General features: G+C 45.9%; 1 protein-coding gene across 1 annotated transcript in view; it reads left to right on the top strand.

Moving 5' to 3' along the window:
* The first annotated feature begins 3,758 nt into the window (after positions 1–3,758).
* Positions 3,759–16,708, top strand: part of trpm2 (transient receptor potential cation channel, subfamily M, member 2) — a 66,690-nt gene continuing 53,740 nt past the window's right edge. The window contains exons 1-6 of the mRNA XM_055150761.1: positions 3,759–3,947; positions 6,927–7,142; positions 8,883–9,063; positions 13,177–13,343; positions 15,247–15,427; positions 15,493–15,554. Of these exons, the coding sequence (XP_055006736.1) occupies positions 3,759–3,947; positions 6,927–7,142; positions 8,883–9,063; positions 13,177–13,343; positions 15,247–15,427; positions 15,493–15,554 (996 nt within the window). The remainder of the gene's footprint in view (positions 3,948–6,926; positions 7,143–8,882; positions 9,064–13,176; positions 13,344–15,246; positions 15,428–15,492; positions 15,555–16,708) is intronic.

Consider the following 16,708-nt stretch of genomic DNA (forward strand, 5'->3'; position numbering starts at 1 on the left):
ACGATAAATGAATCTTCGGTTTGTTCCATAAAGAAAGAGGAAAATAACAAAAGGACGACAGTAGCAATTAGTTTTAAGAAGGATGTAAAAGTGTTGTAACTGTCCTTTGTGAGAAAAGTGAATAAGAGGGGTGCTCAATACGTCGATCCCGATCTACCAGTCGATGGCCAAGGTCGTGTGGGTAGATCGCCGTGTCTCGTCTCGGACTCGCGTTTGGACTCGGTCTTGTCTCTCACTCGAGGTCTGACACTCAACAAGTGTGATCATATTTCATTCCGGCCGCTGCTGTTGGTAATAAACTTGTAGCGGGTGCAGGAGCGTGTGGGGCGTCTCAGTGCAGCCTGTGCGCTCATTTGAAACCCGCGGAGACTCTACGGCGCATCACAAACACACACGCTCCCTATGCACGGCTCGTCTGCGACAGCGTGTGCCCTCGTGTACCAGCGTGCATCACAGGGCAGGTTCAACTTCCTAAACATCCTACCTGTCCATCTGCCTCACGTCAGCACGCCGCCCCTCGCCTTTTCACGCTCTCGCTCCTTCCTGCGTACAGCCAACACAAGCCCCTCCCACAGTGCGGCTGATTAGAAGAGCAAGACCAAACGTGAAGCAAAAACCAGTCTAAATTTGTGTTCCAGTGTTGGCACAAAGCAGGTCTACAGCATAGAGCGGATCTACAGAACAGACCTACTGCCACATTTGGCTGAAGTTTGTCCAACAAAAGTGACAAATGCATCTGTGTTTGTCACGATGTGCGTTTGGTTTGGTAAACGTGCAGAGGCTGGTAAATATCACTGCAAAACCAGAAAAGAATGAAACTCCAGTTTGGAACTTTAAAAAACAGGTTTAAAAATCTTCCTTAAATTTTTTCACAGTTTTGTGTAAAGTGCCAGAGGAAGTTCTCTTAAAGAAGAGGTTCTCAAACTGTGGGGGAGGGTCCAAAAAAGGGGCACAGACTGTTTCAGTGCAGTTTGCTTGACTTTGTATTAGGTAGATCATTTTGACTTGGTCATTTTGTAAGTAGCTCACATGATGAAAAAGTGTGAGCTCCTCTGGTGTATAACGTTAGTGCTGAGGCTTTTACAGACTTAAAACAGATGTAATAATTGTAAAATATAAAGTTGATACTTTGTGGATTTCATCTATCGCGGGTTATTTTTAGAACATAACTCCCACGATAAACGAGGGACACTGTGTTGTATGTCAAACTCAAAAGTAGTCGACATACTTCCGTTTTGGACTCATTAAAAAAAAAGATGACTTACAGCTCACACGAGTCACGTTTGCAAAATAAAGGATGTTTTAATTATTTTAAGAGACGATATGAGCGAGAGCAGCAGATTCTTTTGCAGCATCGATCGTCCGGTGTCAGTGTTCTGTCCTGACGTTGCCTCACTGCAGTCCGTGAGTCAGCACAGCCCTCCCTCTCCCCTCTCCCTCTCCTCCACCTCTCTCCCTCTCCCTCCCTCCCTCTCACCTCTCCCCTCCCTCTCTCCTCTCCTCCCTCTCTCTCTCCCTCTCTCTCTCCACCTCTCCCTCCCTCTCTCTCCTCTCCCTCTCTCCCCTCTCTCTCCTCTCCTCCCTCTCCCCTCTCCCTCTCCACCCTCTCCCTCCCCTCTCTCCCTCTCCACCTCTCCCTCCCTCTCTCTCCCTCCCTCTCTCCTCTCCTCCACCCTCTCCCTCCTCCCTCCTCTCCTCTCCACCTCTCCCTCTCCACCTCTCCCTCTCTCCCTCTCTCCCTCTCTCCACCTCTCCCTCCCTCTCTCCTCCCTCTCTCCTCTCTCCACCTCTCCTCTCCACCTCTCCCTCCCTCTCCACCTCTCCACCTCTCTCTCCACCTCTCCCCTCTCTCTCCTCTCTCACCTCTCCCTCTCCCTCTCTCTCCCTCTCCTCTCTCTCCCTCCCTCTCTCCTCCCTCTCACCTCTCTCTCCCCTCTCCACCTCTCCTCCCTCTCTCCCTCTCCACCTCTCCCTCCCTCTCCCCTCCCTCTCCTCTCTCCCTCTCCACCTCTCCTCCCTCTCTCCCTCTCTCCCCTCTCTCTCCCTCCCTCTCTCTCCTCTCCACCTCTCTCTCCTCTCTCTCCCTCTCTCTCCTCCCTCTCTCCCTCTCTCACCTCTCCCTCTCCTCTCTCCCCTCTCTCTCTCTCTCCCCTCTCCACCTCTCCTCTCCCCTCTCTCCCTCTCCACCTCTCCCTCCCTCTCTCTCCCTCTCTCCCTCTCCACCTCTCTCTCCCTCTCTCTCCTCTCCCACCTCTCTCTCTCACCTCTCTCCCTCCCTCCCTCTCTCTCCCTCCCTCTCTCCCTCTCCACCTCTCCCTCCATCTCTCCCTCCCTCTCTCCCTCGCTTTCTAACTCTCCTCTCTCTTCTTTAAACACTCGCTCATCCACCTCCTTTCCCTTCTTAATCTCTTTCCTTCTTTTAAATCTCTCCTGTTTCTCTACTTCCTCTCTCCTTACTCATCGTATCCCCTTTCTTTAACTCTTTCTCTATCTCTCCATTTTTTTTCTCCTCTACTTGTCTCGCCCTCTCTCTTCTTTCTCTCTTCTCTCTCGCTCTCTCTGTCTTCTTTCCTCTCTCCTTCATTTTCTCCGCTCATCGTCTCCTCTTACTTTCTCTCCTCCCTCTTCTGTTTCTTCTCGGTCTCTCCCGTCTTTCCCCCACTCCCTCCCTCCATCCCTCCCCTCACTCTCCTTCTCTCTTTCTCTCTCTTTGCTCCATTCCCTCTCTCCTCTCCTCTTCTCTTCTCTCTGTCTTTTACTCTCTCCTTTTTCTCGTCTTCACTCGTTTCTGTCTCTTTTTTTTTCTTTCTTTCCACTGTCAGCCTCCTGACCAGAGCACAGGACGAGACCCAGACTCCTGTCCGGACCGGTCTAGTTTTCAGGTCCTGGACTCTTTGGGTCTCGGATTGAGGTCTCGGAGAATCGGGGACTTGGAGAATTGGGGTCTTGAACTGGGGCCTTAGACTGAGGTTTGGAGAATTGGGGTCTCGTATTGAGGTCTCGAACTGGGGTCTTGGACTGGGGTTTTGAAGAAATGGGGTCTAGGAGAATCAGGGTCTTGGAGAAATGGGGTCTTGCAGTATTGGGATCTTGTACAGGGGTCTTAGAGAATTGGGGTCTTGGAGAATTGGGGTTTTGGATTGAAGTCTAGGAGGATTGGGGTCTTGGACTGAGGTTTTGGAAGATTGGGGTCTTGGACTGGGGTCTTGGAGCATTGGGGTCTAGGAGGACTGGGGTCTTGTAGAATTGGGGTCTTGGCCTGTTGTCTTGGAAAATTGGGGTCTTGGACTGGGGTTTTGGAGCATTGGGGTCTTGGATTCAGGTATGGAGAATTGAGGTTTTGGGGGACTGGGGTCTCGGAGGATTGGAGTCTTGGAGAATCGGGGTCTTGGAAGATTGGGGTCTTGGACTGAGGTTTAGAGAATTGGGGTCTTAGAGAACCTGGGGTCTTGGAGCATTGGGATCTTGCAGACCTGGGGTTTTGGAGAAATGGGGTCTCGGAGAATCGGGGTCTTGAAAGACTGGGGTCTTGGAGGACTGGGGTCTTAGAAGTTTGAGGTCTTGGAGAATTGGGATCTTGGAGGACTGGGGTCTTGGGTTGGGGTGTTAGAGGATTGAGGTCTAGAAGGATTGGGGTCTTGGACTGGGGTCTAGAAAAGTTGGGGTATTGGAGAATTGGGGTCTTGGAGGACTGGGATCTCAGATTGAGGTCTCGGACTGGGTTCTCGGCCTGGGGTCTTGACTCGGCGTCTCGGACCATGGGTCGGTTTGAGCGGAGCTTGAAGGAGACCGCTGCCCCTCTGACCACCTCGTCTTCTCTGCAGAGGTACAACTACTCGGCCTGGGTCCAAGGACACATCTCCAAGAAGGAGTGCTGCTACTACAAGAGCAGCGGCAGGTACCTCCACTACTCCTACTCTTACTCTGCACTGACGGCACTAAGGGAAGTCCGTCAGTTACCATGGAGACACATTAGGAATAACTACCAAAGTTTTTAGATTGTTTGAAAACTCAAGAATAATACTATCTGGCTTCAACTGTCATTTTATGTGAGGGAGACTTGTTTAACAGCAGAGGGGGAATCTGTGTGTCGTTCGTTCATTAGTTTTTCAATATAAAATCAAAAATAAGAAAATGAAAAAACAACAGTTTTCTTCATTATTTGTCTCCAAAACAAAAATGAAAAACAGATAACGATTAGTTTTTTTCAGTTTTCAATTTTGTGTTTAAATGAAAAATGGAAAAAACGGATAACGACCGTTTTCCGTTTACGTGACTTCAGTGACTGCGATGCCGAACTTTTGCACTGCGTACGGACTGAACCAGGACTGATCCAGGACTGATCCAGGTCCAGAGCGGGACCAGAGCTGGACTGAGACTGGGACCAGACCGGGACCAGAGCGGCACCAGAGCGGCACCAGGGCGGACTCCAAGCTTTGACTCCGAGCCTCCGCAGGGTCCAAGCCTCAGCTTCAAGCTCCGGCCCTGCTGTGGGCTCTGAGCCTCCGGTCTCAGTCCCGCTCTGGTCCCGCTCTGGTCCCGCTCTGGTCCCGGACCTGGATCAGTCCTGGTTCAGTCCGTACGCGGTGCAAAAGTCCGGCATCGCAGTCACAGAAGTCACGTAACGGGAAACGGTCATTATCCGTTTTTTCCATTTTTCATTTAAACACAAAATTGAAAACTGAAAAAACGAATTGTTATCCATTTTTTTATTTTGGTTTTGGAGACAAATAATGAAGAAAACTGTTGTTTTTTTTGTTTTCTTATTTTTGGTTTTATATTGAAAAACGAATGAACGAATGATACATGGATTGGGGGGACGCCATTCATGACATTATCGATATTCAACTTGACATGCCGAAATACACACAGGGGTCTTATTGATTGTTTGTTTATTAAAAAAATAAATAAATCACTTTAGGTACAAACATAAAAAAGCCGGCCCAGTAAAAACCTATAATATTTGATGTTTTCTTTTTTTTTTTTTTACTTAAAATGATACAGAATCATGTTATTAACATTAACGTCATTTATAATCTACAGAACATAAATCAAACAAAACATGAACCAGGACTAAACCAGGTCTAAAGCAGGACAAAAACAGGACTAAACCAGGTCTAAACCAGGACAAAAACAGGACTAAATCAGGACTGAACCAGGACTAAACCAGGACCAGGACTAAACCAGGTCTAAACCAGGACTAAACCAGGACTAAACCAGGACTAAACCAGGACTGAACCAGATTTAAACCAGATCTAAACTAGGACTAAACCAGGACTAAAACAGAACTGAACCAGGACTAATCTTGGACTTGAGAGAGAAAGAGAGAAGAACACTGAGCCCGTGGGGCAGGGTGTCGGCAAAGCGCGATCGGACGACGGACGCCTGCGTCACCTGTCGTCTATGCAGGTGCAGCTTTGGACCCGACACTCACTCCTGGATTAGTCCTGGTTTAGTCCTGGTTTAGTCCTGGTTTAGTCCTGGTTTAGTCCTGGTTTAGTCCTGGTTCAGTCCTGGTTTAGTCCTGGTTTAGTCCTGGTTTAGTCCTGGTTCAGTCCTGGTTTAGTCCTGGTTCAGTCCTGGTTTAGTCCTGGTTCAGTCCTGGTTTAGTCCTGGTTCAGTCTTGGTTTAGTCCTGGTTTCAGTCCTGGTTTAGTCCTGGTTTCCTGAGTCCTGGTTTAGTCCTGGTTTAGTCCTGGTTTTAGTCCTTTTAGTCCTGGTTCCTGGTTTAGTCCTGGTTTAGTCCTGGTTTAGTCCTGGTTTAGTCCTGGTTTAGTCCTGGTTAGTCCTGGTTCAGTCTGGTTTAGTCCTGGTTCAGTCCTGGTTTGTCCTGGTTTAGTCCTGGTTCAGTCCTGGTTTAGTCCTGGTTTAGTCCTGGTTCAGTCCTGGTTTAGTCCTGGTTTAGTCCTGGTTCAGTCCTGGTTTAGTCCTGGTTCAGTCCTGGTTTAGTCCTGGTTCAGTCCTGGTTTAGTCCTGGTTCAGTCCTGGTTCAGGTCCTGGTTTAGTCCTGGTTTAGTCCTGGTTTAGTCCTGGTTTAGTCCTGGTTTAGTCCTGGTTTAGTCCTGGTTCAGTCCTGGTTTCAGTCCTGGTTTAGTCCTGGTTTAGTCCTGGTTTAGTCCTGGTTCAGTCCTGGTTTAGTCCTGGTTTAGTCCTGGTTTAGTCCTGGTTTAGTCCTGGTTTAGTCCTGGTTTAGTCCTGGTTTAGTCCTGGTTCAGTCCTGGTTTAGTCCTGGTTCAGTCCTGGTTCAGTCCTGGTTTCGTCCTGGTTTAGTCCTGGTTTAGTCCTGGTTCAGTCCTGGTTCAGTCCTGGTTCCTGGTTCAGTCAGTCCTGGTTTAGTCCTGGTTTCAGTCCTGGTTTAGTCCTGGTTTAGTCCTGGTTTAGTCCTGGTTCAGTCCTGGTTTAGTCCTGGTTCAGTCCTGGTTTTCCTGTTTAGTCCTGGTTTAGTCCTGGTTCAGTCCTGGTTTAGTCCTGGTTCAGTCCTGGTTTAGTCCTGGTTCAGTCCTGGTTTTAGTCCTGGTTTCAGTCCTGGTTTCGTCCTGGTTTAGTCCTGGTTCAGTCCTGGTTTAGTCCTGGTTTTAGTCCTGGTTCAGTCCTGGTTTAGTCCTGGTTCAGTCCTGGTTTAGTCCTGGTTTCCTGGTTTAGTCCTGGTTTAGTCCTGGTTCAGTCCTGGTTCAGTCCTGGTTCAGTCCTGGTTTAGTCCTGGTTCAGTCCTGCCTGGTTTAGTCCTGGTTCAGTCCTGGTTTAGTCCTGGTTTAGTAGTCCTGGTTCAGTCCTGGTTTAGTCCTGGTTTAGTCCTGCTGATATCTTAAGTCTATGCAGGTTATTTTCACCATTGCCAGTTGCTCCAGTTTGACATTTAAGTTGTAGTTGTTTTACATTTATATTTATATTTATATTTATATTTATATTTATATTTATATTTTACAGCCCTGGTTCCTCGAGGGCCGACGTGACCTTGTCTGTGTTGTCGTTGACAGGGAGGACAGGTGTGAGTGTGGTCTGGGCAGGAGCAGTCACCTGTCGGAGGCTCTCACACACTCAGACCACACGGAGAAGTGGGACCGTCACAAACACGTCCGGGACAGCAGCACGGACGCTTTCGGAAACGTCTGCTTCAGGGGACTGGGAAAAAAGACCGCCAAGGTACCAACAAAAACCTCTGTCTATAAAACTAAAAATAAAAAAAAAATGTAAAAAAAACCAACTATTTTCTTCATTATTTGTCTCCAAAACCAAAATGAAAAAACAGATAATGATTCGTTTTTTCAGTTTTTGATTTTGTGTTTAAATGAAAAATGGAAAAAACAGATAATCCTGTTTACGTGACTTAAACTTGAGATGCCGGACTGAACCAGGACTGAACCAGGACTGAACCAGGACTGAACCAGGACTAAACCAGGACTGAACCAGGACTGAACCAGGACTGACTGAACCAGGACTGAACCAGGACTGAACCAGGACTAAACAGGACTAAACCAGGACTGAACCAGGACTGAAAACCAGGACTGAACCAGGACTGAACCAGGACTGAAACCAGGACTGAAACTGAAGGACTGAACAGGACTAAACCAGGACTGAACCAGGACTGAACCAGGACTGAACCAGGACTGAACCAGGACTGAACCAGGACTGAACCAGGACTGAAACCAGGACTAAACCAGGACTAACTGAACAGGACTGAAAACCAGGACTGAACCAGGACTGAACCAGGACTGAACCAGGACTGAAACCAGGACTGAAACCAGGACTAACCAGGACTAAACCAGACTAAACCAGGACTAAACCAGGACTGACTAAACCAGGACTGAACCAGGACTGAACCAGGACTAAACCAGGACTAAACCAGGACTAAACCAGGACTAAACCAGGACTGAACCAGGACTGAACCAGGACTAAACCAGGACTGAACCAGGACTAAACCAGGACTGAACCAGGACTAACCAGGACTAAAACCAGGACTAAAACAGGACTAAAAACCAGGACTAAACCAGGACTGAACCAGGACTGAACCAGGACTAAGGAAGGACTAACCAGGACTAAACCAGGACTAAACCAGGACTAAACCAGGACTGAACCAGGACTGAACCAGGACTAAAACAGGACTAAACCAGGACTGAACCAGGACTGAAACCAGGACTAAAAACAGGACTGAACCAGGACTGAACCAGGACTGAACCAGGACTGAACCAGGACTAAACCAGGACTGAACCAGGACTGAACCAGGACTAAACCAGGACTGAAACCAGGACTAAAAGGACCAGGACTGAACCAGGACTAACCAGGACCAGGACTAAACCAGGACTACTAAACCAGGACTAAAACCAGGACTGAACCAGGGACTAAACCAGGACTGAACCAGGACTAAACCAGGACTAAACCAGGACTAAAACAGGACTAAACCAGAACTGAACCAGGACTAAACCAAGACTAACCAGTCTCAGTCCTGGTCTCAGTCCCGATCTGGTCTCGATCTGGGCCCAGTCTCGGTCCCAGTCTGCTCCCGCTCTGGTCCTGGTCTCAGTTCCAGTCTGGTCTCAGTCTCAGTCCCGGTCTGGTCCTGGTCACTCAGTCCCCGTCTCAGTTCCGATCTCAGTCTTGGTCTGGTCCCGATTTGGTCCTGGTCTGGTCCCGTCCCGACACTTAGTCCTCGTTCAGTCCTGGTTTAGTTCTAGTTTAGACCTGTTTTAGTCCTGGTTCAGTCTGTTATCAGTTTTTTTTCCATTTTTCATTTAAACACAAAATCGAAAACTGAAAAAACGAATCATTATCTGTTTTTCATTTTGGTTTTGGAGACAAATAATGAAGAAAACAGTTGTATTATCATCATATCTCTGTGTATTTGTGTAGTATTTGTCGTATCTTTGTGTATTTGTGTACTTGTAGTACATTCGCGTTTCCTCGGACACGAAGCCGGAGCTGTTGTACGAGCTCCTGACAGAACAATGGAAACTGTCTCCTCCGAACCTGCTCATCTCTGTGACTGGAGGAGCCAAGAACTTCTACCTGAAGGCCCGACTCAAGAGCATGTTCCACAGAGGCCTGATCAAAGTCGCCCAGACCACAGGTGAGGCCACGCCGCACCGCCAAAAGTACACGCACAAAAGCACAAAGTAAAAGTGTCACGCGACGTAGGCGACGAGTGAGCCGCCCTTCCTCCGCCCGTCTCAGGGAGGGAGGGGGAGACAGAAGGAATAACTGGACAAACTTGAATCCTGTAATAATGTTTGATCAAATGAGGAGGTCATAATGTGAACAGGTGAACACTAAACATCAGTGCTCGTAATGACTGAGGTGTAATCGCCATTTTGTTCTCGCGCAGAAGCGTTGAAGACGACTCACTAGAATAAAACGATGCCCTAAGTCTGTTGTTAGTATCAGTGTGATATCGTAGGACGACGTAACGTTTGTCAAACTAAAACAGGTAGAACAATGGACATGACATACACTTGAAATTATAATTTGGATAATCTTCAAAAACAAACACTGCAGTTAGTTTTTAGTTCTCTTCAGCGGTTTACTCGCGGTAAACGTACAGATGTAGGATCTCCATCACTGGACCTGGTATCGTGGGAACATCCTTTTCCGTGTCGCTTCTGCTTCGTTGTAAGTTAGGCATTATAAGTAGTTTTTACTTCAGCCTAAACCCTTTCGGTCAAGATCTATGGGGTTGTAGTCTATGTTTTGTTTTTGTTTTGTTTTGTAATGCTGCAAAATGACCGAATAAACTACAACTACTAAGTCCAGTTTTAAAACACCTGTAGTTCTCGATGCGTCTTCGGTGAAGTGTCGCTCACAAACTAAAAATATTCTTGGGGACCTTTTTGTCTGTGTTCCCAGAAATAAACTCCAGACACTGAACACGTCTCGCTTCTTCTGTCGACGTGACAAATAATTTGGACTCGCCATCGCAGCCAAATACGCACTTTCTCCACGAGAACATGGTTACAAAAAGCGTGTTTGGAGTAAAAAATAAAGATAAATAACGCAGAACAACAGACGTGTACGGTGCAGACGCGGGACGGTGTGTGAGTGGGCGGAGGTGGGGGAGTGGGGGAGCGGGGTCAAACGCGTCATAGTTGTCATCGTCGTCATCGTCGTCATTGTCATCGTCATCGTTGTAGCAGCTTTAGTTCGTTGTCACGTGGGAGTGTGGCAGAAATACGCTGCAATTTGTAAAAAAAACCAAACATCTGCAACGCGAAAGAAACACAGAACAGACTCACCATCAGCAGAACACGCCTCTGTCACAGAAAGAACACTCATATTCCACTGAGTCGTGTCCTTTAGTCCGACAGAAACTGAACCACATCAGCGCACAAGAAAAGGTTTTTTTTTGAGCGCTTAGTTCATGCAAATTTGTCACATGGTTTTAAGTTTAATTTCTGTAAAACATAAACAAATGTGCTCAAAGTCGTGTGGATAGGGAAGGATTGCGGACACAGAAACAACGTGTCTGGACGCGAATCGTTTCTGATACGGTGATTTGTTTCACTGTAAACGTAGCCATAGAGAGATATTTTTCACTGATCCTGGGAGAAATTCAAGTTTTTATAGTTCAGTTAAAGTTTTGCATAACGTTCATCGCAGTTTCCCAGGTGTGTGAGAGTAAAAACGCCCCTCGTCCTGGTTTAAAGTACAGTTTTTTACTCTCACACACCGGGGATACTCTCCTGAAAAAGTTGGACTGCAGATGGCGCTGTCGTCCTGCCTCCATCAATCAGACTCCAGTACATGTCGTGCTTTTGTAAGTGCTGTAGATAAACTGCTGTTAGGCCAGAATCCAGAATCCTTTTATTGTAATGACGTTTCAGAATCTGTTGCAGTTGAGATAAAGTGGAAGAAGCTGGTACCTCATTACATTAAAGTTCTGTGATGAGATTAGAAAGTCTTCAGGGACGCTCTTATCCTGCAGATCTACTGAACGGTGACACAGAGTCCGTCTATCTGCTCATCGGACGGACGGAGCCGACTTCCCAGAAACACACAGATACCGGGTCAAGAACCAAGGACCAAGAACAGGACCAAACCGAGACTAAAGCAGGACTAAACTCAACCAGGACCAACCAGAATTAGTGAGAAGTAGCCTGATGATAATGATAACGATGCATTAGTCTTAATTAGCGCCGGAAGTCTTTGTGCATTGTTCATCCAAGTGAATAATGAAGGCAGATATAAGAAAGTGTCCACCAGCGTTTTGACAGAACTGAAGAAGCAGTTTGGATGAGCTGAGAAATGTTTTCGACCAAATAAACTTTTGTCCAGTTGACAAATTGAACTTTGACTTTTGACATCCAGGTGAAAGTTAGGCCGACTGTAGCTACAGTGGGCAGTGGACAGTGGACAGACTAATAGAAGATGTGAGGAAAGCTCCTTGGACTCTGAGACGAAACAAGGTCATTTTAAAATAGAAATAGAAGAATGGTTTGTTCTTTTCCAGAGGTTTTCTGTAGGCTCCCACAGGGGTCACTTAACATTAGAATGTTCTACACAGAAAACACTGTTCTTTTAGTCAGACTGGTGCCACCTAGTGCCTCCGCTCAATTCCATTTCTCTCCAGTGACTAGATCAGGAATCAGAATACACTGGATGATTTGCAAGAACCTTGGAAGTTGTAGACGGCGCACCGACCAATCAGCTGTGAAGTCATGACATCAAACTGGTGGCGTCTGTCTGTGTCCCTTTTGAGTTTCAGCACAACAGTAAACAAAGCGTCGAGATTTAAAGCCGGAACAAAGAGAATGAGTGCGTAAACATGCACATCAGTAACCCGGTTATGATCGGGTTTTTTGAGTTTCCCGGTTTCTTGATGGTGCATGTAAACACAGTAACCCGGTTTCAGTAACCCGGTTATGGCAGTATCCCGGTTATTAGAAACCGGGTTACTGTAGCTGGTTTATTCCGATAGTAACCGGGATGCTGTGGCATGTAAACGCAGTATCCCGGTTACTGCAACATAAAGTTGAGTCGCATGTGTCCAAAAGACACTTTCCAGCCTTTCACCACAACAGTAGTGACATAAATAAATTGACCAACATAAATAAAGTGACCAAACGAGTGAAATGACTGTAAAATAAAGAGCTGCGCTAAACTGCACTGTACACTGCACTGCACATGTACACCTGCACTCGTACGACCTGCACTCGTACGACTGCACTCGTACTGACTGACGCACTCGTGTGAACGCTGAAAGCTAAAACATGAACTATCTCCTGTACAACTATACGCACAGAAAACAGACTTACCATCATCAGCACCTCTTCTGTCACAGAAATAAACACACATAATCCACAGAGTCGTGTCATTTAGTCCAAAAGAAACTGATCACATCAGCGGCACAAGGAGCGAGTTGTTTTTATCGCCGCTAACAGTTTATGCTAATTAGCCAAACGGTCTTAAGTTTCGTTTCTGTAAAACGTAAACAAATGTGATCAGAGCTGAATGATCTGATCAAACGGGCTGATGTGTCTATAGTGTTTATGGTTTATATGTTGTAAAGTTGAGTTTATTTATGCAGAAGATTTGAATGAAGAATCTGCACAGTGGATTGTGGGAGATCTCGTAGCTCCTTAGCTTCTTATGCTAAAGGAGCTCACGGTTTGTATTTTTCCTGGTTTATGAAATTGATTTAAGTTAAATTTTTGCACCTGCACATTTGTAAGATTATGTCAAGAAACCGGGACACTCCATTTGATCATGTACACGTGGATATGAGTGTCCCGGTTTCTCAGTGCTCATGTAAACACAGTAACACGAACACTGACAGAACCGGGACATGGATCATAACCGGGTTGTTGATGTGCATGTGACGCACTCAATGTTTGGTGCGTAATTATGTCAAGTGCGTAATTACCATGAATCAGTATAATCACAATTTGTGTTTTGGTCATTTTTAAGCAGCTTTTCTATATTTTACATAAAACAAATGACAGTTTATACTTCTCTTTACTGTCGGCAGAGATCAGATTGGTCAAAAATAGGGACACCTGGGACATTTGTTGTATAAACTGGGACAAATAATTGGTTTTGTATAAATCTGCTGGAACAGAGGACACAGGCTCAGAACTGGGACTGTCCCGGGTAAACAGGGACGTCTGGTCACCGTAAGTTAAAGGTAGAAAGTGGGCACCTGGACTTTAGACTGGCGTTAGATTCCTCTGCTGTCTGTTTCTTGCGGCAGGTGCGTGGATTCTGACAGGAGGCACAAACACGGGGGTGATGAAGCACGTGGGGCAGGCGGTGAGGGACCACGCCCTGAGCAGCTCCGTGAGCGGGGGACACATCGTGGCCATCGGCGTGGCCACGTGGGGGATCCTCCACAACAGAGACGTGCTGGTCAACTCAAAGGTACGACAGCGAGTTCAGTCTGAAGCTCCGAGACGACACGACGTGGACTCATGTGAAACCAGGTTCTAATGTTGTTCCCGCCTCAAAAAAAAAACAAAAAAACAGACCTGGAGCTGTGTTTGTTTCATTCACACATGTTGGAGTAACTCTTTATTATTAGTCTGTTTACATCTCCAAAGCTCCAAATGTTCTGGTCCACCTGGTGATGTCATGTAGTTGTCGTTTTGAGTTTAACAGCCGCATTTTACCTTTAGTTTAGTAGAGAGTTGAAATTCCAGAGCTGAAATTATCCAAATGATTCGGGTGAAGGTGCAGTGTGTGTTGTTTTGTCTGGAATGTTTCACAGTATGGCAGTAAACCTTTCTATCTTCATGGAGACCAAACCAGACCAGGTTACAGGTCAGATCCGTGGAGAGGCGACCCCGCTCACAGTCAGAATGTCTGTTTTTCTAGGTATTTTTGAGCTATAAAACCACCTGTAATTGAATAAATGTAAAGTATTAGCATTTCACACGGCTTCAAATGTAGAGATTTTGTTCAAGATTTTGTTCAATAGAAACAACTGAATCAGCTGTTTTTCTAGCTGTTTAGTCACATATTTTTGTTTGCTGAAGCTACAAATGTGTGTTTAAAAAAAAAAAAAAACTTACTTTGTTGTCTTGTTCAAAATGTAGTGGAGTAGAAAGTGGATATACCAAAAATGTATTCTGTCTAGTACTTTTTATTTTGCTCTTTCTAATTCGTAATATCGAACTCTCCTCAAAATTCACTTCTTTAACTGCAGCTTCGATGAGCTTCATTTGACTGGAGCTGTCACACTCACTTAGGCTACGTTCAGACTGCAGGGCTTAACGCTCAATTCAGATTTTTTTTGTGAAATCCGATGTTTTCGTCGTTCACATTTCCAATTAAATGCGACTTGTATGTGAGATCTCCAGTGTGAACATCAACCGTCAACCGCAGCGAGCGTGCTCTGTGTTTACGGAAGTTGTCCAAACATGGACACGAGCATTGATCATCTGAAGATTTTAAAGTTCCTCTCGTACCGGAGCCAGAACATGAACAACTTACTTGTTTTAAGGAGGAGATTGAGAAGGAGAAGGACGAGGTTTTTGGTGTTTTGTGGGACAGAACGTTGAAAGGAACGTGTGGATGTGGAGACGGAGCCAAGAGTGGTGAGTGGTGATGTGCTTCACTTCAGTGACACGGAGTTCAGTAACAATTTTTGTATGACGAGAAGAACGTTTGTGTACATTTGTGAGCGCCAACTTGTGCCACTCTCGCGGGAGGAAACACATCTTCGGTGGCTTATTTCCGTGAGCACACGCGTTGGCGTTGGGCTGTATTGACTTGCAACAGGTGCTTGTTACTGCACAACAGCCAACCTCTTTGGCATAACCAAGTCCACCGTGTGATAACGTGTAGGTCGGATGAATGGCCGTGGCCGTTCAGACTGAAGTCGCATGTCAAAAAGATCAGAAATATATCGGTTTCAGGAGCACATATCCAAGTGTCCTGGGTCACATTTGAAAAAATCGGATCTGTGTCGTTCAGTCTGACATTAAAAGATCAGATACAGGAACATAGGGGCCAAAAAATCAGATTTGGGTCACTTCAGGCTGCAGTCTGAACGCAGCTTTAGTCCACTTCTTTTTACAGTCTAAGTTGCTGCTAATGATAAAACATCTCATACTCCCCTATCTGGTTCTGTGCTCTGTTTGTAGACGGGGACCAGAGTGGTCAGAGGTTATTTTTAGCTCACTCTGAGAAAGTAATCGTATAATTTTACAATGAGAATTGACTTCACATCACACCAGAAAGAGAGACAGTAACCTAAGACCAGTTTTCTTCTCTGGGCTTCATTTCTGACCTGACCTGATCTGACTCTCTGGCCTCGCTCTAGGGCTGTTTCCCCGCTCACTATGACGCAGACGTGAAGGATCAGGGTTGGCTCAGCTGCCTGGACCACAACCACACCCACTTCCTGCTGGTGGACAACGGCACCCACGGACAGTACGGGGCCGAGATCGAGCTCCGGGCCCAGCTGGAGAAATGCATCGCCAGGAAAAGACTCAGCAACCAAGGTCAGAGTCAACAGCTCCGCTCAGTTGGTGTTTTTGATACTAATCAGATTGTTTTTGTGCTTTAGCGAGCGGCGTGACCATCCCTGTGGTGTGTGTGGTGTTGAATGGAGGACCTGGAACTCTAAATGTGAGTCTAACTGTTCTTCTGCTGACCTTAATGCTTCACTAAGGAGTCACAGCTGGAGCAGGTACAGTCTGAGTGGGAGCAGTCAGTCTGTGAGTAAACTTATTCATGAGCCAGTTTCACTTGGTGGAAACCGTGTGACCTCGCAGCATTAGGATTTGTTCACCTGACTGTAGGTGGGTACTTTTTTTTATTTAACCAATCGCTGCTGTTTGGTCATGACATATTTAATGCGCCGGAACACTCAGTGGTGTCCAAGTAATTATCGACGCAACAGCAAACAAAGCACAGAGTGAACATGTCTGTCAACAATCATTGTCGTTTCTGCGAATTAAAGGTGCAATAAAAAAGGCAAAGTTTATATTTGACAAAGAAAGTCCAAAGTAGAATAGCGTCTGCAGTCTGCTGTCACAACTTGGGTTGGTTCAGCTCTTCGCTGATTGGTCGTTCTACAACGTCCGGGGTTTTTGCAAACAGGTCTAGTGTATTCTGATTCCTGACCTAGTCACTGGAGAGAAATGAAATTGAGTGGAGGCACTAGGTGGTGTCAGCCTGGCTAGAGAAAACACAGTCCTTTGCTTGTTGGCTTCTTCTGCTGACTGAGGACCACCTTCATACTTTTGCTGGTGAAAAGACTTTCCCTTTTATTGTGTGAAATGTTCAGTAATGATGATTCATTAGATTTATTCAGAGCTTTTTGGACAGTCAAAAAGTCTTTACAGAGCATTTTTCATTCAGTCTTCACTAGAGCCACTGCTGCATGGCATGTCTGCCCCAGGGCAGCTGTGGCTACAATAGTAGTTTACCACCACCAGGTCTGGAGTGAATAAAATAATGCTCTGTAAAGTGTCTTTGTGACAAATGTCTGTGAAAAGCGCTATATAAAAAAAAAAAAAACGTACTTAATTACTTACTTCGAGTATAAATCATAACTACAGTGAATGGAGTTTGTAAATTGGTCTTTTTTTTTTTTTTTTTTTTAGAAAAGAAGAATCCAAAAAGCAATTTTTGCAAATAAATAAATAAAACGTAATAAAGAAAGAATTATGGTTGATAATGTAACCTGATAGACCTGACGAACATCAGATAAGCCTCTACAGTTAAAGTGACAGTCCGGAGTTTTGGACATAGGGCCTCATTTCCTCGTGATCCACAGT

Source organism: Boleophthalmus pectinirostris, unplaced genomic scaffold (assembly GCF_026225935.1).
Source record: "Boleophthalmus pectinirostris isolate CB_2022bp ecotype Guang Dong unplaced genomic scaffold, ASM2622593v1 HiC_scaffold_1, whole genome shotgun sequence".
Lineage (NCBI taxonomy): Eukaryota > Metazoa > Chordata > Actinopteri > Gobiiformes > Gobiidae > Boleophthalmus > Boleophthalmus pectinirostris.